Source organism: Nycticebus coucang, chromosome 12, assembly GCF_027406575.1.
Source record: "Nycticebus coucang isolate mNycCou1 chromosome 12, mNycCou1.pri, whole genome shotgun sequence".
NCBI lineage: Eukaryota > Metazoa > Chordata > Mammalia > Primates > Lorisidae > Nycticebus > Nycticebus coucang.
Window position 1 is genome coordinate 63,902,433 of NC_069791.1, and position 24,178 is coordinate 63,926,610.

At 43.6% G+C, this 24,178-nt stretch overlaps 1 protein-coding gene across 17 annotated transcripts in view; it reads right to left on the reverse strand.

The window, feature by feature from the left end:
• IQCE (IQ motif containing E) overlaps positions 1–24,178 on the reverse strand; it is an 80,867-nt gene that overhangs the window by 28,009 nt on the left and 28,680 nt on the right. For 16 of the 17 annotated variants that reach the window (XM_053555744.1, XM_053555743.1, XM_053555746.1 and 13 more), the window contains 8 exons: positions 22,393–22,463; positions 21,313–21,385; positions 20,986–21,035; positions 18,655–18,818; positions 17,049–17,107; positions 15,568–15,773; positions 13,866–13,970; positions 3,762–3,852 (listed from right to left, as the gene is read on the reverse strand). In XM_053555744.1, coding sequence (XP_053411719.1) covers positions 3,762–3,852; positions 13,866–13,970; positions 15,568–15,773; positions 17,049–17,107; positions 18,655–18,818; positions 20,986–21,035; positions 21,313–21,385; positions 22,393–22,463 — 819 coding nt within the window. The remainder of the gene's footprint in view (positions 1–3,761; positions 3,853–13,865; positions 13,971–15,567; positions 15,774–17,048; positions 17,108–18,654; positions 18,819–20,985; positions 21,036–21,312; positions 21,386–22,392; positions 22,464–24,178) is intronic. The other variant, XM_053555741.1, reaches the window with a different exon arrangement.

The window sequence follows — 24,178 nt, forward strand, 5'->3', positions numbered from 1 at the left end:
CCAACAAATCCATCTCTTACACTCAGAACTGCCCCCTCCATCTGACTTTCACATGACAGGACCAAAATTCCCCTGCACCAATCACCCAAGGCCAGGTCCTGGACAGCTAGGTATCCTCCCTATAGCACAGAGCCCAAAGAAATGATTTAAGGCAGTTAATCCCCACCCACCCCTTTCCCTGTGGCCCTGTGTGCTCTGCCTCCTATTTCTAGGACAGTCATTTCCATGTCTGCATGTGTTAACATCTCTGACAAAGACAAGTCTGGGTATTTTAACACAGCCAGTTGTTATCAGCTCTTTTTAGTGTGTCACTAAGTTACTTAGTGCCAACATTCCCATTTTGTAACCCTAAGAAGAGCCTCATCTCCTTCCTTTAATTGTAACACATTTTCAGACTTTAGTTCCATTAAAGTTAGATAATTTGTCAAGGTGTGGCCTATGTCTATGTGATCCAAAAAGGGAAAATCAGTTACTCAGAAGATAAAGGAACATTTATTCAAACAACTCTTGGCAGACAGCTAAATTTTTATATGCTTATAAAATCCTTCAGGCAACTGTTAAAAAACTAAATCTCCTCACTCCATTTAAACCTACTGTTAATCATTCACATATGAATGCTGAGAGCTGATTCCTATATTTAGAACACTGAATAATCCCACTTGATCCTACTCTTCTTTTTTAAAAAATAGAAATGTTTTTAAGTGGAAAAAGCTAATATATACTTATTATGAAAAATTCAGACAATATTAGAAGAAGGTTTAACAGATCCTTACAATGCCACTACACAGAAAAGTACTTTCAGATGTTTTTCTAACTATACATTTTTTTAAAATAAAAAGGGATCAATGTATTATATTTCTTTTATTTTAGACAGGGAGAATTATTTCCATCAAATAATCATCACAAACATCTCTTCATGTAAGTAAATAAAGATGCATTTAATCCTGTACAATGGTGTCAAAGTAATGCCAGTGACCAACACACCACTGCTTATTAACAGATCTCATGTCTGCAGCCCCTTCGGTTTGCTGTTGGTTCCTCCCTACTGTGAACAGGGCTGCCTTGGACTTCTGTGCGCCAGTAATTCTGCAGAGAGTACAGGTCATGTCCTCTGGCCCATTCTTTGAGAGAATAATGGGAAAACTGGGATTCTCAATTTGTTCTTGTCATTTATAGGACACAAAATCTCCAGGTCATACAAGAAGATACCAAAATAAAAAACATTGAGTATAATTTTGACACTGAGCAAAATCTCCTAAAACTTATTGTCAAGAGAAATGAAATACCTGAGTAAGGACATAATAGCTGGAAGAAAATAACTATTATCAGGAGTTTCTGCTGTCATGGCCACTCTGCCTGGGTAATGGATGACAGAAATCACAAGTTGACTCAAAGAAAGTGGCAAACCCCCTAGTAAGACCCTCAAAGAAGGGGTGACCTGGCAGCATCCAAGCCAGACCTTCTGAGGCAGTGAACACACCAGAGTCAAGAGGGACAAGGGATTTTCTGTCCTAATTGGATTTGTGTCCAATTAACACAGGAGAGAAATCAGTGTTAAGATGATCTTTTTTGTCTTCAATTCAATGTGTCAAAAACACAACAGGACAAACTTGTTTTTCTTTGATCTTGAGGACATGAAGAAAATCAGGCCAAGGAGAAAGAGCAGAATTCAACAACCGGATAAACTCCAGAAACAAAGTCATTCTTTCCAATTTGGATGTATTTGGGAAATATTCTTCCTAACAGATATATGACTTTGAGGGGAAGTTTAAAATGTAAGCAGAAATACCTATATTTATTTCTTGTTGAGCACTCTCAGGGGTCAGAGTCATCAGGAAATAAGTCATGTCAGTAAGCCCTGCAACTTGATGGTTCCCACAAATACCTCATTTGGGAGAAAGAGTCTAGCAGTGCTTGAGAGTCATGTGGAGCCTGGAGAAGAACTCAAGCCCAGTTCTTTTCACAGATCGCCACTGAGCAAGAATGAGGTTCCCAGGAAGACACTTGTGAGGGGTAATATCCAGATGGGCAGACATGTAGATATTCAGGTAAGCACAAGGTCTCATGAAAAGTGATGGTCACATGGAAAGTGGCTAATTTCCTGGATGTGGGACAGTGATTCTGTGTCACTGAAAACATTACCCAAAGTGCTGGAAAAACCACCACAGAAACACACCTACAGGAACAGTACAAAAAATATACTTTACTAAGAGTAAAAAATACTTTTCCAAAGGTACCAAGATGGACTCACATGGCCCACCCCTCACACTCAACCAGCAGAGCTGCCAAAACCAAGGTCCCTGGATAATGTGTGGGCCACAATCAGCACACATGGTGAACATGTAAAGGTTTTTTTTTTTTTTTGCCGTCTGTGCTGTGGTTTGTCCAATTTATAATTAAAAATGTGCTAATCAGCTTTTCCAAATTCTCTAATTTTTAAAAGTACACATAGTGTCACATGTACCTAAAAAGAAGCCTTAAAATTAAGAATCCAGCTAAGTAAACCAGCCTTAGAAGAGGAGAGCCAGTCCAGATTTAAAATAAAGCCCCATGTTTTCATTTCTGACTGTTGGCCTCCGTGAAGCCCCACCCCACCCCTTCCCAGCGGCCAATGACCACCTCTCTCTGACCCCTACTACTAGAACAGGGAGTGGTTTTCTGACACAGAAACTAACAACTAAAATGAATTGTCAAGGTAAAAACCTGACATCCTGGTGGAATCCTCAGGTATTAGTCCAAATTTTAACAACCAGAAAAAGGGTCACAGAAAAGGGACTGCAAAGAGGCTGCTGTAAAGCTCCTTACCCATTTCTAATGTGCACGTGTGTGCTCAGGGAGGACTCATCCCAGAGCAAACTGTTCTTATCTGCCACATATCTGCATGACATGCCCCTTTTGGAGTAAACTGCAGCTACAGTATTTTAACACCCAAATTACTATGTTTGGTCTTTGTTTGAACAGGTATCAGATCACACCTGCCATCTGAAGGACCCATTTACTGGAGAAAAGGATTAATGAGGCATTGCTAGCCACCACAAGTGCAAGAGCAGGCAGCACTGGTCCAGCAAGAACCAGAGAGTGGCTTCTGCTCCTCCAGGGAGGCAGGGGAGAGTCAGGGGACCTTCATAGCCACAGCCTCCACTTCAGCTCCTTTGTGTGCAATCTACACAGATGGGGGAGTGGAGGGGCAAGGAAGTCCTGTTTGCCTAGAGCTACCTCTCAGCTGTTTTCAAAGTCCCCATCAAACAGTCACTCAACACCAAACGAATGTGAAACTTAGGGACAGGTAGGGAGGGATCGGAAGACCCAACCCTACCTAGGGAGCACATGTCCTTTGAGGCCTTGTCAGCAAGAATTCTGGAACTTACATTAAAGGAGAAAATGAACATCCAGTCAGCTCAGGAGGGCCTTGTAAAGTATTCATTCCTATCACTCCCAGGCCTTCTCAACTCCTTACCTTCCCAGTAGACAACTCCTTGCTACATAACTAAACTTTGTGCATATTTGAGGTTTGGGGAAGATCTTCATTCACCAGCTTAACTAAGATGTAGATGTTAGTACAAGAAGTCAATTCATTGACAGTCTAGAACTCCAGACTTCTCCACCTAAGACTTAAGTTATGGAAATTGACAGTGATGATAAAGGGAAATTGGATTGCTAATGTCATGGTCAGAAAAACCTCTGGGAGTGAAAACAACTGGAATCATCACTCATCAGTGCAAAGTCCCACCACATTTCAACAAACCACAGCCACAATGTACCTCATGAGTAACTTCCATGGGATCATCTTTCTCTTCTTTCTCCATTTCATGCAGTTCTTGAAACTTGTTGGTAAGTGTTTGAATTTCCTCTCTAAGGTGGAAAGGGAAAAGATGACACTTTACTTGTCCCTGTGTGATGAAGGCCATCACATGGTAGGATGGAGCCTGCATAGAGCTGGTGAGGGCACATTCCCCTGAGTGATTGGGGCCTTCAGCTATGTGACCCAACTGCACCTAAGACCCCACTATAGAACAGCAGTTTCTCTTGTGTCTCCCCCTCTGGAAGCCCCAGAAAGGAAGGGTTGAGGACCCCCAGTGCCCAACACCCTTCCTTAAATGTTAAATGTTATAAAAACTCAAAGAAACATTCACTAAATGAATGACCAGTAAGTATCACTGTTTCTTTTCTTTTTAAGACAGAGTCTCAAGTTGTTGCCCTGGGTAGAGGTCCGTGACGTCACAGCTCACAGCAACCTCAAACTCTTAGGCGTAAGCGATTCTCTTGCCTCAGCCTCCCAAGTAGCTGGGACCACAGGCGCCCAGCACAACACCTGGCTATTTTTTCATTGTAGTTCTCATTGTTGTTTTTAGCAGGCCTGGGCTGGGCCTGAACCCACTAGCTTCAGCACCTGTGGCCAGCACACTACCCACTGACCTATGGGAGCCAAGCCCATTGTTTTGTTTTGTTTCTTAATAAATAATATAAATGGAAGGAATGTGCTTATTACATTACTTTTATTACTAAAGACAAAGTAAAACTAATTCATTTCTGCATACTTGCCCTTTCTGATTTACTTTGATTCTAGCCTTCTGACAAAATTTAGTCACACTGCTCCTGAAAATAAAATATTTTATTCATTCTAGTAGTCTGTGTCTTACTAATTATTCCGAGTGCTAAATACTTCTGCTCAGATTTCTAATCTAGTTTTTTTATGCATTGAAAAAAATGGGATAAAATTCATAACATAAAATATACTATTTTAGTGTACAGTTCAATGGCTTTTTTAAAAAAATTTATTATTGGGGATTCATTGAGGGTACAAGAAACCAGGTTACACTGATTGCATTTCTTAGGTAAAGTCCCTCTTGCAATCGTATCTTGCCCCCAAAAGGTGCGGCACACACCAAGGTCCCACCCTCTCCCTCCTTCCCTCTCTCTGCTCTTCCTTTCCTCCATCCTCCTCCCTCCTTCCCTCTCTCTGCTCTTCCTTTCCCCCATCCCCCTCCCTCCTTCCCTCTCTCTGCTCTTCCTTTCCCCCATCCCCCTCCCTCCTTCCCCCTCTCTGCTCTTCCTTTCCCCCTCCCCCTCCCTCCTTCCCTCTCTGCTCTTCCTTTCCCCATCCCCCTCCCTCCTTCCCTCTCTCTGCTCTTCCTTTCCCATTCCCCTCCCTCCTTCCCTCTCTCTGCTCTTCCTTTCCCCCCTCCCCCTCCCTCCTTCCCTCTCTCTGCTCTTCCTTTCTTCCATCCCCCTCCCTCCTTCCCTCTCTCTGCTCTTCCTTTTCCCCATCCCCCTCCCTCCTTCCCTCTCTCTGCTCTTCCTTTCTTCCATCCCCCTCCCTCCTTCCCTCTCTCTGCTCTTCCTTTTCCCCATCCCCCTCCCTCCTTCCCTCTCTCTGCTCTTCCTTTCTTCCATCCCCCTCCCTCCTTCCCTCTCTCTGCTATTCCTTTTCCCCATCCCCCTCCCTCCTTCCCTCTCTCTGCTCTTCCTTTCCCCATCCCCCTCCCTCCTTCCCTCTCTCTGCTCTTCCTTTCCCATCCCCCTCCCTCCTTCCCTCTCTCTGCTCTTCCTTTCCCCCATCCCCCTCCCTCCTTCCATCTCTCTGCTCTTCCTTTCTTCCATCCCCCTCCCTCCTTCCCTCTCTCTGCTATTCCTTTTCCCCATCCCCCTCCCTCCTTCCCTCTCTCTGCTCTTCCTTTCCCCATCCCCCTCCCTCTTTCCCTCTCTCTGCTCTTCCTTTCCCCATCCCCCTCCCTCCTTCCCTCTCTCTGCTCTTCCTTTCCTCCATCCCTTTCCCTCCTTCCCTCTCTCTGCTCTTCCTTTCCCCATCCCCCTCCCTCCTTCCCTCTCTCTGCTCTTCCTTTCCCCCATCACCCTCCCTCCTTCCCTCTCTCTGCTCTTCCTTTTCCCCATCCCCCTCCCTCCTTCCCTCTCTCTGCTCTTCCTTTCCCCATCCCCCTCCCTCCTTCCCTCTCTCTGCTCTTCCTTTCCCCATCCCCCTCCCTCCTTCCCTCTCTCTGCTCTTCCTTTCCCCATCCCCCTCCCTCCTTCCCTCTCTCTGCTCTTCCTTTCCTCCATCCCTTTCCCTCCTTCCCTCTCTCTGCTCTTCCTTTCCCCATCCCCCTCCCTCCTTCCCTCTCTCTGCTCTTCCTTTCCCCCATCCCCCTCCCTCCTTCCCTCTCTCTGCTCTTCCTTTCCCCCATCTCCCTCCCTCCTTCCCTCTCTCTGCTCTTCCTTTCCCCCATCCCCCTCCCTCCTTCCCTCTCTCTGCTTTTCCTTTCCTCTATCCCCTTCCCTCCTTCCCTCTCTCTGCTCTTCCTTTCCCCATCCCCCTCCCTCCTTCCCTCTCTCTGCTCTTCCTTTCTGCCATCCCCCTCCCTCCTTCCCTCTCTCTGCTCTTCCTTTCCCCATACATCTCTCCTTCTTTCTCTTTCTGCTCTCCCCTTCCCCCACCCCCACTATGTCCTTAATTGTCCTCATATCAAAATTAAGTACATAGGATTCATGCTTCTTCATTCTTGTGATGCTTTACTAAGAATAATGTCTTCCACTTCCTTCCAGGTTAATACAAAGACTATAAGTCTCCATTTTTTAATAGCTGAATAGTATTCCACGGTGTACAGATACCACAGCTTGTTAATCCATTCCTGGGTTGGTGGGCATTTAGACTGTTTCCACATTTTGGCGATTGTAAATTGAGCTGCAATAAACAGTCAAGTGCAAGTGTCCTTATGATGAAAGCATTTTTTTCCTTCTGGGTAGATGCCCAGTAATGGGATTGCAGGATCAAATGGCAGGTCTAGCTTGAGTTCTTTGAGGTTTCTCCATACTTCCCTTCCCTAAAACTGTTCCCTTCTCTCCACATCCACGCCAGCACCTGCAGTTTTGAGATTTTGTGATGTGGGCAATTCTTGCTGGGGTTGGATGGTATCTCAGGGTGGTTTTGATAAATAAAAAGGGATGATGAGCATTTTTTCATATGTTAGCCATTCGCCTGTCTTCTTTAGAGAAGGTTCTATTCGTGTCTGTTGCCCATTGATATATGGGATTGTTGGCTTTTTTCATGTGGATTAATTTGAGTTCTCTATAGATCCTAGTTATCAAGCTTTTGTCTGATTCAAAATATGCAAATATCCTTTCCCATTGTGTAGATTGTCTATTTGCTTTGGTGGTTGTTTCCTTAGCTGTACAGAAGCTTTTCAGTTTAACTAAGTCCCATTTGTTTATTTTTGTTGTTGTTGCAATTGCCATGGCAGTCTTCTTCATGAAGTCTTCCCCCAGGCCAATATCTTCCAGTGTTTTTCCTATGCTTTCTTTGAGGATTTTTATTGTTTCATGCCTTAAATTTAAGTCCTCTATCCATCTTGAATCAATTTTTGTGAGTGGGGAAAGGTGTGGGTCCAGTTTCAGTCTTTTACATGTAGACATCCAGTTCTCCCAAAACCATTTATTGAATAGGGAGTTTTTCCCCCAAGGTATGTCCTTGTTTGGTTTATCAAAGATTAGGTGGTTGTAAGATGTTAGTTTCATTTCTTGGTTTTCAATTTGATTCCAAGTGTCTATGTCTCTGTTTTTGTGCCAGTACTATGCTGTCTTGACCACTATGGCTTTGTAGTACAGACTAAAATCTGGTATGCTGATGCCCCCAGCTTTATTTTTATTACTAAGAACTGCCTTAGCTATACAGGGTTTTTTCCGGTTCCATACAAAATGCAGAATCATTTTCTCCAAATCTTGAAAGTACGATATTGGTATTTTGATAGGAATGGCATTGAATAGGTAGATCGCTTTGGGAAGTATAGACATTTTAACAATGTTGATTCTTCCCATCCATGAGCATGGTATGTTCTTCCATTTGTTAATATCCTCTGCTATTTCCTTTCTGAGGATTTCATAGTTTTCTTTATAGAGGTCCTTCACCTCCTTCGTTAGGTATATTCCTAGGTATTTCATTTTCTTTGAGACTATGGTGAAGGGAGTTGTGTCCTTAATTAGCTTCTCATCTTGACTGTTATTGGTGTACACAAAGGCTACTGACTTGTGGACATTGATTTTATATCCTGAAACATTACTGTATTTTTTGATGACTTCTAGGAGTCTTGTGGTTGAGTCTTTGGGGTTCTCTAAGTATAAGATCATGTCATCAGCAAAGAGGGAGAGTTTGACCTCTGCTCCCATTTGGATTCCCTTTATTTCCTTGTCTTGCCTAATTGTATTGGCTAGAACTTCCAGCATTATGTTGAATAGTAATGGTGACAGAGGACAACCTTGTCTGGTTCTAGTTCAAAGAGGAAAAGCTTTCGGTTTTACTCCATTCAGTAAAATATTAGCTGTGGGTTTGTCATAGATAGTTTCAATCAGTTTCAGAAATGTGCCACGTATGCTTATACTCTTCAGTGTTCTAATTAGAAAAGGATGTTGGATTTTATCGAATGCTTTTTCTGCATCTATTGAGAGGATCATATGGTCTTTATTTTTGCTTCTGTTAATATGGTGGATAACGTTTATGGACTTGCATGTTAAACCAGCCTTGCATCCCTGGGATGAAACCTACTTGATCATGATGTATGACTTTTTTGATTATAAGATGTAATCTACTGGCTAGGATTTTGTTGAGAATTTTTGCATCTATATTCATGAATGAAATTGGTCTGAAATTCTCCTTTTTAGTTGGGTCTTTTCCAGGTTTTGGTATCAGGGTGATGTTTGCTTCATAGAATGTGTTGGGGAAGATTCCTTCCTCCTCAATTTTTTGGAATAATTTCTGCAATATGGGAATAATTGGAATTATTCCAATTATTTCCAATTATTCCAAAAAGGGAATAACCTTCCTTGAGGGTTTGATAGAATTCTGGTGTGAAGCCATCTGGAGGGCATTTTTTTTTTGTTGGAAGCTTCTTTATTGTTTCTTTAATCTCAGTGCTTGAAATTGGTCTGTTCAGGAACTCTATTTCTTCCTGGCTAAGTCTAGGGAGGGGGTGTGATTCCAAATGTTGATTCATTTTCTTCACATTGTTAAATTTCTGGGCATAGAGTTGCTGGTAGTATTCAGAGATGATCTCTTGTATATCTGTGACATCAGTTGTTATTTCCCCTTCATCATTTCTGATTGAGGTTACTAGAGATTTTACTTTTCTATTTCTAGTTCTTCTGGCCAAAGGTTTATCTATTTTATTTATTTTTTCAAAAAACCAACTCCTTGTTTCATTAATTTTCTGAATGATTCTTTTGTTTTCAATTTCATTGATCTCTGATTTAATTTTGGATATTTCTTTTCCTCTACTGGGTTTAGGCTTAAGATTGTTCTTCTTTTCCCAATTCCATAAGATGGCTTGTAAGTTTGTTGATGTGCTCTCTTTCTGTTTTTCAAATGTAGACATCTAACGTGATAAATTTTCCTCTCAAAACTGCTTTTGGTAGCTTGTGTTGTCATTGTTGTTATGCCTCAAGGAAGTTAATGATTTGCTGTTTTATTTCTTGCACCCAACTGTCATTCAACAGAAGGTTGTTTAATTTCCATGCCTTTGTGTGGGATTGAACATTTTTGTTGGAGTTGAGTTCCACCTTTAGTGCCTTGTGGTCTGAGAAGATACAAGGTAAAATTTCAATTATTTTGATTCTGTTGAGGTTTGTTTTGTGGCCTAGGATATGATCAATTTTGGAGAATGTTCCATGGGGCGATGGGAAGAATGTATATTCTTTATCTTTGGGATGTAGTCTTCTATATGCATCTCTCAAGGACAGTTGTTCTAGAGTCTCATTTAAATCTCTTATATCTTTGTTTAATTTCTGTTTAGAGGATCTGTCCAGCTCTGTAGGAGGAGTGTTAAATCCCCCTGTTATTATGGTATTATAGGATATCATATTGCTCAGACTGAGTAGGGTCTGTTTCAAGAATCTGGGAGCATTTAAATTGGGTGCATAAATATTTAGAATTGAAATGTCTTCTTGTTGTATTTTTCCCTTGACCAATATAAAGTGACCATCTTTGTCTTTTTTGACTTTAGTTGCTTTAAATCCACATGTATCTGAAAATACAACTCCTCTTTTCTACTGAATTCCATCTGCCTGAAAAATTGTCTTCCAACCCTTAACTCAGAGTTTTAATTTGTCTTGTGAAACTAGAATGGATGGCTTGTGTTTTTTAATCCATTCCGCCAATCTATGCCTCTTCAGTGGGGAATTCAAGCCCCATTTATCAATTATTGAGATAATTGATAAATGTGTAGTGCTCCATTCATCTTATTTTGTGAGAGTCCGTTGGTTAGTTTTACCTTTTGCATCAGTGTGGAAGTTAGGTTCTGTCGTTTAATTGCTGAGTTCTTACTTTGCTGTTGATCCACTGTGGTGGTCAGTGTGTAGAATAGGTTGAAGTGTTTCCCGTAAAGCTGGTCTTGTTGTGGCGAATTTCCTCAATGTTTGCATATCAGTAAATGATTTGATTTCTCCATCAATTTTAAAGCTTACCTTAGCAGGATATAGAATTCTGGGCTGGGAATTGTTCTCTTTAAGTAGATTAAAGGTAGATGACCACTGTCTTCTTGCTTGGAAAATTTCATTAGAGAAGTCTGCAGTCACCCTGATGTATTTGCCCCTGTAGGTCAACTGGCGCTTACTCCTGGCAGCTTGAAGAATCTTTTCTTTTGCTTGACTTTGGACAGGTTCATCAAAATGTGTCTTGGAGAAGCTCGGTTAGAGTTGAGGCAACCTGGGTCTGATAGCCCTCTGAAAGGAGTGTGTCAGAATCTTTGGTGATATTTAGGAAATTTTCATTTATAATATGTTCTAGTATGACTTCCATTCCCCTGGGGCATTCTTCTTCCCCTTCTGGGATACCTATCACTCGTATATTTGAACGCTTCATAAAGTCGCATAATTCTGTCAGTGAACGTTTTGCTTTCTCTCTCTTCTTTTCTGCCTCTTTAACTATCTGAGTTATCTCAAGAGCTTTGTCCTCTACCCCTGAGATTCTTTCTTCTGCATGGTCTAATCTGTTGTTGATACTTTCTATTGCATCTTTAAGTTCCCTAATTGACTGCTTCAGTTCCTTCAGCTCTGCTATATCCTTTCTATATTCTTCATATTGTTCATCTGATTCATTGATTCTGTTTTTGGATTTCCTTTGGTTATTTTCCACTTTATCAGCAGTTTCCTTCATTGTTTCCATCATTTCCTTCATTGTTTTCATCATTTATATTCTAAATTCCCTTTCTGTCATTTCTAACATTTCTTTATAGGTGGAATTCTCTGCAGTAGATACCTCATGGTCCCTTGGGGGGTTTGCTCTGGACTGGTTTTTCATGTTGCCAGGAGTTTTCTGCTGATTCTTCCTCATGAGTGATGTCTTTTATCTGTTTCCTTGCCTAATTTTCCTTTCACTTCCTCTTGCTCTTTAAGTTGCTGTGCCTCTGGACCAGGGTTTCGATGAGTCCTTTTGGTACAGGACCAGAAGGATGAGAAGGCTGAAGAGCAAGAAGGGAAAAAAGAAAGAAAAAAAAAAGAAGAAGAAGAACGAAAGAAAAGAAAAGAAGAAAGAGAAAGGAGAGGGGGTAGGTAAAAGGGAATATTGACAAAAAGAAGAGAGGCACAGGAAGAGGGAGACAGAGCAATATAGGTGTACAGTAGGGTACTTTGACCTAACCTTAAAAACCCCCAACCTCTGGGGGTACTGGGTTAGGTGGTTCCCTTGAGGTCAGCAGCTGTTTGCTAGCCTATTCAGACATAGTACCCCACATCCACCAACTAGAGAAGAAAGACAAAAAAATGCTATAAATCAAGAACAAGCAAACAGAAAACTTTACAGGATAAAATTGGGGTGAAAATCAAATAATAGGGGTAGAAACACTAGCAAAAATGAAGTCCTAATTATTGAAAAAGGAAACAATGGGAAATTATATTTAAACAAGAAAAATGAAGAAAAGAAAAGAAAAATCTATAGGGAAAATGTTGAAATTAAAAAACAAAACAAAACAGAACAAAAAAACCCCCCAAAACAAAGCAATATTATAAACTTGCTGAATATTGTCTGGGGAACAGGTGATTTTCTGGGGTATGAGATGTTAATCACAATGCTGATATGCCAGTACCAAATGGAGACTGGAGGCCTCTGCTGATTTTTCAAACCCCACAGGTGGAGATCCTAAATCTCTCCTCAGCCCTCTTAAAAGGCACTTTAAACTACTAAACTTGGCTAAGCAGAAGCTTTCCCAGAAAAGTGCTTGTTGCTGGGATCACTTCTGAAGTGGCTATCCACTTACCCAGTGTGCCAAAACCGGTCTCACCCTATGCTCCGGAGGGCTAAGGCTGTAAGGCGTCTCAGTCCCCACCTTTAGGCTGCTCAGTCACTAGATTACTTGCTCCTGCTTGATCCTTGCTCTGCGACCCTGAGGGCGGAGCTTGACGGGACAGTTCTCCCACAATGGCTGCAGAGGGTCCACAGCTGAACACTATTAGCCCTGTCCGCTCAGTCTGGGGCCCTAGACAATGCTTAAAGTCCTCTGCACTCTTGCCCAAGTTGTCCCAAGGTACTTCAACTGAGTACCAAGTCCAAAAAAACCAAAACAGCTCACAGGTAAGGCCTTTCCAATTTGCAATCTCACTGCTGCTGCACTTACAGCTGCTGGCGGGATTAGACCAAATGAACACACACAACCACTTGCCAGTTTTTCACTGTTTTTGTCCTCCTCATGGGGTCCAGAAGTCTCACACTGACTCCCTGTGTCCTCAAAGGGATGTTTATGGGCAGATCCCACCAGCCAGAGATGCTTGGAGTCTTGTCTCCCCAGACTCACTGTACCCAGTTGCAAGGAAGCTGTTACTCAGCCCAGTTCAGTGGTTTTCAGTATTATCTAATTCTAGAACATTTTTTTCTTTTTTTTCTTGAGACAGGGTCTCCCTCTGTTGCCCCAGCTAGAGTGCAGTGGCATTCTCATAGTTCATTGTAACCTAAAACTCCTGGACTTAGGAGATGCTCCTGACTCAGTCTTCTGAGTATCTGGGACTACAAGTGTATACACCACTATGCCAAACTAATTTTTTAAATTTTTTGTAGAGATGGGGGTCTCAATCTTGCTCAGACTTGTCTTGAATTCCTGACCTGAAGCAGTTCTCTTATCTTGGTCTCCCAAAGTGCTAAGATGACAGGTGTGAGCCACCGAGTCTGGCCTAATTCTAGAACATTCTATCACCACACAAAACAACCTCATACCTGTTAGTAGTCACTTCCCCTTTCCCCTCCCCAGGACCTAGGAGGAGAAAACCACTTTACTTTCTGTCTCTATGGATTTGCCTGTTCTCGACTTTTCATATAAATGAAATCATACATTATGTGTATTATGTGGCTTTTTTCCACAGAGCAGGTTTACGAGATTCATCCACATTGCAGTGTGTGTCAGTGCATCCTTCCTATTTATTCCTTGTGTGGGCCAACCTGCTTGTTTATCCACTCATCAGCAATGGACACTGGGATGGTTCTTACCTTCTGGCTCTGTGAATGATGCTACTGTGGAGGGGCACACAAAATTACCTCTTCCTGAAGAGATAATTTGGCTGTCTTGACCAGGGCCCAGCACAGAGGTGTGAAGTCAGAGCTGTTCAGAGATGACATGGGGGCTAACGGGACTGGGGATGGATGCACTGAAGGGTTGGCCATATGCTAAAAAGGCACACGTGGGCCTAATCGTGAGGAGCCTTTTTCCAGACTTTGGGTTTTTACTCTGAAGGTCACAGAAAACTGCTCCAAGATTGTAGGAAGAGGAGTGTGACCTTCATAAAAATCACTCTGCAAGAGATGCTGAAAGTAGGTTGGGGGCGGGGGAGGGCAGCACATAGAAGCAAGGAGTCTGGAACATGAGATTCTCTTTAAAACTTGACCTCAGGTCACTTACTTTAAAGCCTCCTCTTGTTTTCGTCTCTCCTTTTCCCATTCCCTCATGTTTTCCAGCTCCTTTTCCAGGTCAGCCTTTATCTGTAGCAGCTGCTTCACCTCCAACCTAAGCACACAGAACCAGAGACACATCAGTGTCACTAAAGCAAGAAGTCATTACAGAGCAGAAAGACAGTTCAGGAAAACGATATTGCTCAACTTCCCTCCTTAGTATGGTGGATGACAGGGCAGAAGGATCAAGAACAGCCCTTATTTCTAATTACACAGAGCCAGGAATAGTCCCAAGGGTGTTGACCACAGTGGACTGAGCACCTACTATATGCCAGTGACTGTCAGGGGACTAATGGGAGTAAAACCAGACGAGGTCCTGCCCTCTCAGGCCCCACAGTCTGAGTGGGTGACACCAATCCAGCCGTCACACAACTCAGCACACAACTCAGGGCTGCCACACGTGTGTTGCCCACTCCAAGCAGGAAGGGAGGGCAGGCTACCCAGACACCTGGCTGAGCCTTACCAGATTGAGTTCCAAGCATGGCAAGGTGGCCACAAACTCACGTTAGAGAAGATCTCTGTCTGAACCTCAGATCCAACTTTTCAAGGTCCTCATCAATCTCCACGTTAAATTAGGTAAAACCTGAGTGTTCAGCAGAGTGCCCGTACACAGTAAGGGCTCAAAAAAATGGTAGCTATTGTTGTGCCACTTGATAGCTTAATAGATAATTCTTATAGTAATTACCTTTCAGTGTGACTAGCTTAATTTTAAAATCCTGTCATAAGATACCAATTTTTACAAAGAACCTCCTGGTGCACGTCACATGCACCATGAGACTTTGATCGGAAGTGAGACACAGGAGTGTGGTGGCATCTGCCCTCTGCCGTGAACAGAAGGCAGCAGATCTTAGACTGAAAGCTCTGGTAGACTCCTGCTCAGACCTAATGCAACAAACCACTTGGGGCTCTCACCAGAGGCAGTGCAGGACTCAGACGGTCTCGGCCACAGCCCAAGAGCCTACATTTCTAACCAACTGGCAGGTGACACTGAGGCAACGGGCTTCACAGACCAGTCTGAGTAGCAGATGGCTCTCGTTTTGGCAAAATAGAGAGAGAAGCCTCATATCAATCATCTGGGATTAGAGACATAGCTCCAACTAGAAAAGCCACAGCAGCAGGAAGGAGGTGGGAGCCAGGACAAGTTTCAAGTGGGCCACAGATCATGAAACCAAAAAACACACAGTGAAGTTTGGCCTTTTCAACTCCTAGGGTCACACTGAATATTTTACAGCATGTATGTTTTATTTTACACAGAGCATATGTCATAAACTTACTACTGAATGTTAAAACCACTCTGCATAAGATCTAATTGACTGCACAAATCAATGAAAGTAAATGCCTCTCTGCTAAACAATTTGAAGTTCCCTTTGGAATTCAGTGTAGAGATTTAAGTAGTGCTCCCTGCCACACTACGATGACATCATCTGGTCAGTGTCTTCTTTTTATCTCTAAAGCTGCCTTTATTTCACACCTGAAATATAAGAAGTTTTAGAATCATATAAAAATATTCACGTAAAAAAAATATTCACGTAGTACCCATCATGAACTGAGCATCTCCCCACACTCACATAAGTCTAACCCTAGCAACAGCTTACACAGGGAGCAGGAACCTTCGCAACGAGTGTGCTGCCAGCCAGCCCAGAAGCACCTACCCTCTCTCTAGCAGCTGTGCCTGCAGGGCATCCCGCTCTCCCTTCAGGCTTCTCAGGGTGCCCCGGAGATGCTCCTGCTCTTCCCGACAGTCCCGGTCTCCTCGTAGCTGTCTGTTCACTGTGGAGCTCGATGCAGAATGAGCCAGTGGACTTGACTTGGCTGGGTCTGAGGGATGTGACTTCAAGCTCTCCATTGAACTGATTTTCTGGAGGCAACACAGGCACTAGTTAGAGTCAGTTTTATTTCTCATTTTGACTCTCCATTTATGAAATCCAGAAGAGACAATAGCTGGAGTCCACATTCTACCAGCCGAGCTACTGAAGGGACACAGGCAGAAAAGAGACAACGAGCCAAAGAGAAGCTTGTCTCCCATGGGGGCACAGGAACAGCTTAGCTGGGTGACCCAGGTGCTTGGGAGATGCCCACTGGGCACAAATCTACTGGGAGAGCAGCTGCCCGGCACAGCTCTTCAGTCAGGAGGAGGACAGTGCCGACCCTTACGGAAGCAAGGGCAGCGCTGGTGAAGGGAGAGAGGAGGGCACAAGAGGATTTCAGGGGCGACTTTTCTTTGTGCTCACTAACTCTGTTATTGTCTAGAATGACAGGAACTTTCAGCCTTTATAACAAGTTCAAATGCTATTCCAGTTTTGCAGCAAAGTGACCTGAGCCCCCAGTATCTCCCTCCCACCCAGAGGTCTTGGCTGATACAATTCCCCACTGGACTCTGAGCCACCTCTGGGTTTTTAAGTTTTCTAGTAAAGTTTATTTATTTTTTTGTTCAGTAAAGTTTATTTTTAAAACACCCACTGTTTATAAAATCTTAAGTTTTCTACTTAGTGAATCTATAAAACTGTTCTTTAAAAACATTTTCTCCTCTATGTCCTCCGCTTAGCCTAGCAGCAGAGCCCTCTACCTTCATGTTTAAAATGGAAAGCTGTCGACATGCCCATCCCAACAGAATCAGACTGATCATCCTAGCTGCAAATTCACCTGGGGGGGGGGAAGGTTAATTTCCCCAATTTTCTGGTTGGCAAAGTATAACAAACAGTATTTTGCAAATCCACATATCAGATAAGTAGTGAGCAGAACAGGCTAGGGAGTGATTGGCAGTGAAAAGGCCACAACACGCATGTGCCAGGCTGGGCTGCTGAAGGCTTCATGGTCACATGCATCCACCTGAGTGAGGTCATACACAAAAGCCCAAAGATGTGTGCCGCAAGTGCGTGGCTCTGCTATTGTCTGGAAGATGAGGGATGTGAAATACATCTTTGGGTCTTATCTAGATGAGGGACGTGAGATACACCTTTGGGTCTTGGCAGTGGACCTGGGGAAGTCCACTTTGCTGTCTTCATGTTATACTGCCTGGCGCACAGCTGTGGTTTACGCGTTCAGTGTGACCTATCTGACTCTGTTAGTCTATGCTCTACTGCACAGGACAAGCTGGCCCTGAACAGTGGGGTGCCAGTGAGATGCCACCCACCTTTTCCAGCTCTGAAATACGCCTCAGCAGCCTGGGCTTGCTCCATTCTGTGTAACCTGCTGGAAATGACACATTTCAGAAGGACCATTTGATGGGCACATTAGCCCAGACCACCCTTCTCAGAGAAGGTCTGACGCTTCCTGTCCACTAGCTAAGCAGCTTTAGAGCAAAGCCACAAGTCCCACCAGGCAGACTCTTGCCCTCCAAGGGGCTTCCTCTGTACCCTTTGCTGCAAAGAGTTATTAATATTAAAGGTCTCCAAGTGTCTTAGAGTGACATTCTTTCCTGATTCTGCCCCAGTAGGATTAAGGTAGGTCTTATCAAGGTCACCAATATCTTCACTTTGCCAAATCCAAAGCTCAGCTCTCAGTCCTCACGTACTAACAGGCTGGCTGCCTAACTCCCTTACATCTAGGCTGCCACACGCCTGGCTCTCCTGGCACCTCACTGATGCTCCTTCTCCCTCTGCTGTGTGGGTTCACCTCCACCCTTTACCACCTGGGCTCACTCCTCCCCTCACAGGTACCTGTTAGGTAGCCCCACTCGGTTCACCCACACACTGCGAGCTGCATGCTCAGTGCCCAGCCCAGGCCTCTACCCAGGACCCAAACACATCTACACCTGGCCTACACCCCACCACTTAGACCTCATCATGTTCCCCTTCTCCAAACCTGCTCCTCTGTCCTCCCCATCTCTGGAAATGACAGCTCTGTCCATTCAGTTGCTCAGACAAAACCCCTGGAGCCCGAACCCTTCCTTCTCTTTCTAGGTTTCTGCGTTTCCTGTAAGCCACACCTTCAAAGTGCATTCAGAACTTGACCCCTCTCACCACTCCTGCCACCACTTTGGTCCAGGCCAGCAGACCCCTCACTACAGCATAGGCAGAGCCCTCTGCCTGCCAACATTCCCCTCTGCACATAGTCCCAGCATAGAAGCCAGGGTCCTTGGGAAGCAGGGAAGCCACCTAGGCCCTCTGCATGACACTCCCATGGAACCTGCCTCGCCCGGCCTTCAGGCTGCTATACTCCACCTGTCTCCATCACCAAGTTTCTCTTAGCACCCAGGGCCTCTGCACTCCTGCTCCCAGCCTGGAGCGCTGCCCCCTGCTGCCTGCATGGCTGGCCACACTCAGTACTTACTGTGTTGGTTGGACCTTCCTGATGACCTTTTCTGCAGCTGCACACCACTGCCCCCAGAGCCCCAATCCTGCTGTCTCCTTCCCCTACTCCATCTTTCTCCACGACACACTTTACCACCTGATATGGGTTCGTCTCAGTAACTCTTCCCTCACCACATCATCTCCACGAGGGATGTCTGCATGCCTTCCTTCAGTACTCTAATTCTAGGGCCTGGAACACTGCTTGGCACAAAGGAGGTGCTTGGTACATTTGGGAATAAGTGCTGCCTAACGGTACACATCTATATTCACAACATAGGCAGTAAAATCCTCCTGGCTAAAGGGAAGAAGGGCTAATCACATAGCATGTGTCAGGCCAGGGTCTGCTGTGGGTCGACTCCCTGTGGCAGCCACCTACATCTTCCCTCCAGAACAAGAGATGTGACCTCTCTCCTTGTGCCTCCCTCCTTCAGTGGCTCTTGAAGATACCTTTTACTTTGGAGACAGTGGGAGAGTTACTCAGCACGCGATCCAGGTCTTCCTTCAGGCTCTGGTTTTCCTCCGTAAGCTCCTGAACACTCCGAGACAAGTTCAGGAGAGCACTATTCACTTTCTTCTGCCTTTTTGCACTCATCTTCTTTTCCCCCGGAGGCCTAGGAATAACCAAATCAAGGGTCTAAGGTTTGAATTTCTAAACTGGTTTAATAAAGTGTTTTCGACAAGGCAAACTGAAATTTGTCTCTGCTTGGTCTGTGAGATCAGAGTGGTTTCTGCAGGTGAGTGTTTGCAATCAAATAGGGAACAATAATCTCGAATCTCAAACAAGCAAAATGTTAGCCCTTAAGACAGAATTCCATTTTTATAGTTAGTAAATCTGTATAACAAAATATATTGTGTTCACTGACTAGTATTCTATTTTTTAAATCTATTTATGAGACACAAATCTTATTCTGTCACCCAGGTTGGAGTGTTGTGGTCTCAGCCTAGTTCACAGCAACCTCAAACTCCTGGGCTCTAGCAATCCTGTCTCAGCCTCTAGCCTCAGCCTAGCTAATTTTTCTATTTTTAGTAGAGACAGAGTCTCGCTTTTGTTCACACTGGTCTTGAATGCCTAAGCTCAAGGGATCCTCCTGCCTTGGCCCCCCAGAGTGCTAGGTTTATAGGCGTGACCTAGTATTATATTTTAAATGCCATCACTAATAATTTTGTAGAAACCTATTTTCTCTCTTTTACATTAAGCAGCTGTATAATAGCTTTGATTTTGCCTCTTATTTCGCGAAGTCTAAAATATGGTTAATCCTCATGATTTGTAGAGTCCATATTTCCAAATTTGCTTACTGGCTAAAATTGATCTGTAAACCCAGTATCAATAATCATGGGGAGTTCATGGGAATTCACACATGCAATAGAGTGATGGAAAAAACCTGAATTGTTGACTCTAACGTCCCAGCCGAGGTTGAATGAGGCGATGTTCACATTGTGAACAAGTATCCTTTTTGCGGTCTACTTAGTACCATGTCTTTTATATTTTTGGCTTTTTGTTGGTGATTTTTACTGTTTACTATGGCCCAGAACTGTAGTGCTGAGTGCTATCTAGTATTTCTAAGCTCTGGAAAGCTGTGACGTGCCTTACAAAAAAAATACATGTGTTAGCCAAGCTTTGATAAGGTGTGAGTTATACAGCTGCCTTGAGTTCAATGTGAAGAAATCCATAGTATATGATAAACAGGGTGTCTATAAACAGAAACACAAACAAAACAGGTTATATATTGATCACTTGATAAAACATTGTGACCAGAGGCTCAAAGGAACTGAATCCTGTATTTTCCCTAGGAGCACTGGTTTAGTATTCACTAATTCAGTGTTCATGAAAACTTTATAGACTATAACTACTGGGAATAATGAGAATCGATATTTATTATCTGGCCCTTTACAGAAAAAGTTTTCTAACCACTGTTTTAAACTATTAGGGGCAAAGAAAAATAGAGAAAACCAAGCCTGGCACAGTGTAAACACTCCATAAATGTTAGTAGTTTTACTGCAGTGACATGACTAATCTATGATAAGGGATAGCCCTTCCAGAATTTGTTGAAAGCCTAGTATTATTTTGGGAAAGGAATATGGGAAATCTACAAAATAAGGGGAACCTTGATGTCTCTCCTAATAAACTTACTTGGGAAAACTTTTTTTTTTTTTTTGTAGAGACAGAGTTTCACTTTATAGCCCTCGGTAGAGTGCCGTGGCCTCACACAGCTCACAGCAACCTCCAACTCCTGGGCTTAAGCAATTCTCTTGCCTCAGCCTCCCAAGTAGCTGGGACTACATACAGGCACCTGCCACAACACCCGGCTATTTTTTGGTTGCAGTTTGGCTGGGGCCGGGTTTGAACCCGCCACCCTCGGTATATGGGGCCGGCGCCTTACTGACTGAGCCACAGGCGCTGCCCTATTTGGGAAAACTTTAAGTCACAAAATAAACTTGTACTTGTATTAAATGTCTTCCTAATAAGGTAAATAGGCTTAAAAAACCTGCATTTTCTAATTCTAAGCTGGAAGATGTGATATAGAATATACAATTAATACATGGACCACTAAACACATGGTAGCTGTCAACAAGTGCTGATTATAAGGGAACATCTGTAAACACCCCAAATGGAAACATATCAACTCTAACCATTAACAAAACAGGTGTAGGTACTGGCACTACTGAAAAGTTAGGGCAGGCTGTGCCATTTCCCCATGATGACTACACTGCTCTTAGAGTAGTTTCCGTAATATGAAGACCACACATGAAATATGGCTCCCAAACAGATCATCGTACTTCTTTCCTGTAGTGTCACAACTTGCCAAGAGAGTCTGGAGACGATGGATCTGTAAATATCAAATTAAAATACATTAAAAACACAGAACAAGCATAAAGAAAACCTTCCTTTGAAAAAATTGTAATCAGATTCCTGATTACTACCCCACAGTAGGAAGTAAAAGCTAAGTTTCTGATTTATTTTCAAGCCAAGCTGAAAGAGAACAGGCTCCCAAGAGCGCAGCCCCAGGCCACTGCCTGGCCTCAGCCTATCACCCTGGCCAAAGGCAGGCTGTCCCCTCATGTTCCATCCTGCCTTCACCCACTGTAGCTGAGGGGAACACACACCTCTTCGTAGTATGTCTCCATAGCGATCCTCATCTCTTCCAAGTTGGTGGTCTTCATATCAGTCTGGAGTTTGCTGAAAACCCAAGTTCAGAGTTAACATGGCAGTGCCCGCATTTTCAGGTGACAAAGTAAGAGGAAGAGAGTTTTCCCAGAGAAGGATTAGCTATGGAAGAGAACAAGAATGGGAAGGAAAAAGCCTGAATTGCCCCTCAGTTGGTTTGTGGTCTTGAACAAATGAGTTGTTTTGAGATTGACAGGGGAATTCCTCACACTAGAAGTGTCCCTTTACTGTCAGACCAGCTACTTCCCATGGTGAGAAAACAGCTTCCCTAAAAGTACTGTTCTCTAAATAAGCTGTTGTCTCTAAACACTGGATTAGTTGTGAAGAAAGACTTCAGAGGACAAACCACCTTTGGGACAGGTGGGAGAGTAATTAGCTTTATAAAGAAAACAGAATCACTCTTCCCCTTGTACTGTCACCCACTCTTGACACATAGCAGACTGCAGACAAAACACATCAAGGCAGAAGTGAAAGTAAAGTCACAGTTTAGCACTGAGACACAGAAGAAATCAGCAAATAATCACACTTATTTTAAGTTGACAAAATTAAGCAAGAAACAAACAAGAGGGAAAACTATTACTGTGAGACGTGAGGTAACAGACATGTTGCCTCAGTTTCCCTTAAATAAACCTAAGCACAGTTAAGAAAGTCTATTCCTTCACACAGGTAAAGAAGAAAGAAGACAGGTAAAGAAATGTGAGTAACTACACCAAAACCAGCACAAGGACAGCACATGACTGAGAGAGGTAGAAAAAATTCACCCTGGAAATAAAAAGTGGTCCACAGTATACTAAGGGGAGAAAGCATTATCTTAAGTATAACAAGAAAAAGTCAGACTGTTTCCTAATGAAATTTGAAGGGAATGCAGATAATACAAAAAAACAAACAAAAAAAGAAGCCTTCACTTTTTGGGTGAGAAGAGGGAGAAAGGATGGGGCCTGGCGCATGGAGGCTAGCACCAGGATGAGAAAGCAGAGCGGCGGGACGGGACGGGGCGGGGCGGGCAGGGCGCAGCGTACTTGATGGTGGTGTCCTTCTCCTTGCACTGCTGCTCCAACTTCAGGATCCTCTGCTTTAGCCCATTAATGACCTAACAAGAGAGCACTACTGCATCAAGTGTGACCATTTCCACAGTCTGTGGCCTCTCCCCACTCTGGATACTCAGCTGCCCAGGTCCCTAGGCTGGGCTGGCTATCCTCTGCAGAGAATCAGTAGCCTCTGCACGTCCTCCTCTACAGAGCACCTACCCTCCTTCCTTGCCATCCCCTCTTGCAGACCACAGGCTCAGTGAAGCGAGAAGGCCCTGCCATATTGCCCACTCAACTGCGCAGTGCTGAGTGGGTGACTAAGGGAACACAACACCCTGCTGGAGCAGGAGGCAGCACCTTGGTCACACCAACAGGCAGGGCATTCCCTTAGGCACAGTGCATGCCTGGGAGGAACACGATGCAGCCTCAGATATTTAAGTACAGAAGGCCACCATGGCTGCTAGATGAATAAACCACTGTCCCTTAGCGCCCCCAGGGTAATTCAGCTCTCAGTCTTCTCATGGAGCCAGCAGGGCTGACAGGGACAGCAGCCTGGCAGGGTCCTGAGGAGGCCTGCACCTCCACCTGGGGGAGGAAGAACTGCTCCACTGGTCTTATCACCTCCTTTTCTGTGAAGGTCTCATATGGGGAGATAACACCCTTATGTTCCTTACAGAACATCCTTTTTATTTTGAATAAAAGATTTTCAAATTGGATTTTAACATAGCTTTAAATTATATTAGTAAGATATGAATGTATTTTCTTTAAAAAAAATGAAGACATCACAGACAAGGCTAAAATAACTCTGACCTTGGCACTCTCTTCCTTACCCAACTAAATCCTGTTATCAACATAGCATGCCCCATCCCCCCCTTACTCTATGCATGTCCATATGTGTGCATGCCCACTAGAATTAGAGCATTGTTACTTACAAAACTGGGACTCTACCACATGTGACACTCTGCCACCTCCTTTTTTTCCACTCAGCAGCCCTCTTGCTGATCTACCCTGCAGTTCCTATGTAACCGTATTATTCTCCATGGCATGAGCACACGACAGCATATCTGTCTGTTCTCCTACTAAGGACACTTAGGTTCTTACCACTTTTGCCATTACAATCAATCCTTCAATAGGAACCCTAGCCTGGGCCTGCTTGGGCACGTCTACAAAGGTATTTCTTTTCTTTCTTTCTTTCTTTTTTTGTTATTAACTGCCCAAAGCACAGGATACAAATCTTTCTTGAGAACAGATAATGACAAGTAGAAATGTTTAATCACAGGACATAGCCACTTGGGAGGACAATTTGCTGTGGGTATTAAAAAGATTACTGCACACACCCTACGATCTACAATTTCTACTTTTAATAAACTCTAATAAAACGTACACACACACACAGCATCAGAACAACAAAAATACAAGAACCTTTTCTCTGTAAGAGTACCCATTATTTAAAGAATTCTACTTTGTCCAAATTAATCAGGTAGACATTTCTGTAAATAGTGCACTGTTGTATATTTAAAAAAATTTTTTTACAAATATGTCTTGAGATAGCTATATTCCACTTTGAATGACTTCTCCTCAGTTTCTCCCTAAAGTGGGTAGCTATAAAAACCTCGTGCTTTTTGTATTAGATTACTTACTCGAGACACAGTCCTAGAAAGGCAGTATTAGATAACAGGAGGCACAGTTTTATAGATCACTGCTTTGCACAGTCATGCTAACTTAAAATGCAATGTCTAACGTCTGAGCATACTTGTTTCTTCCTCAACCCTGCCAA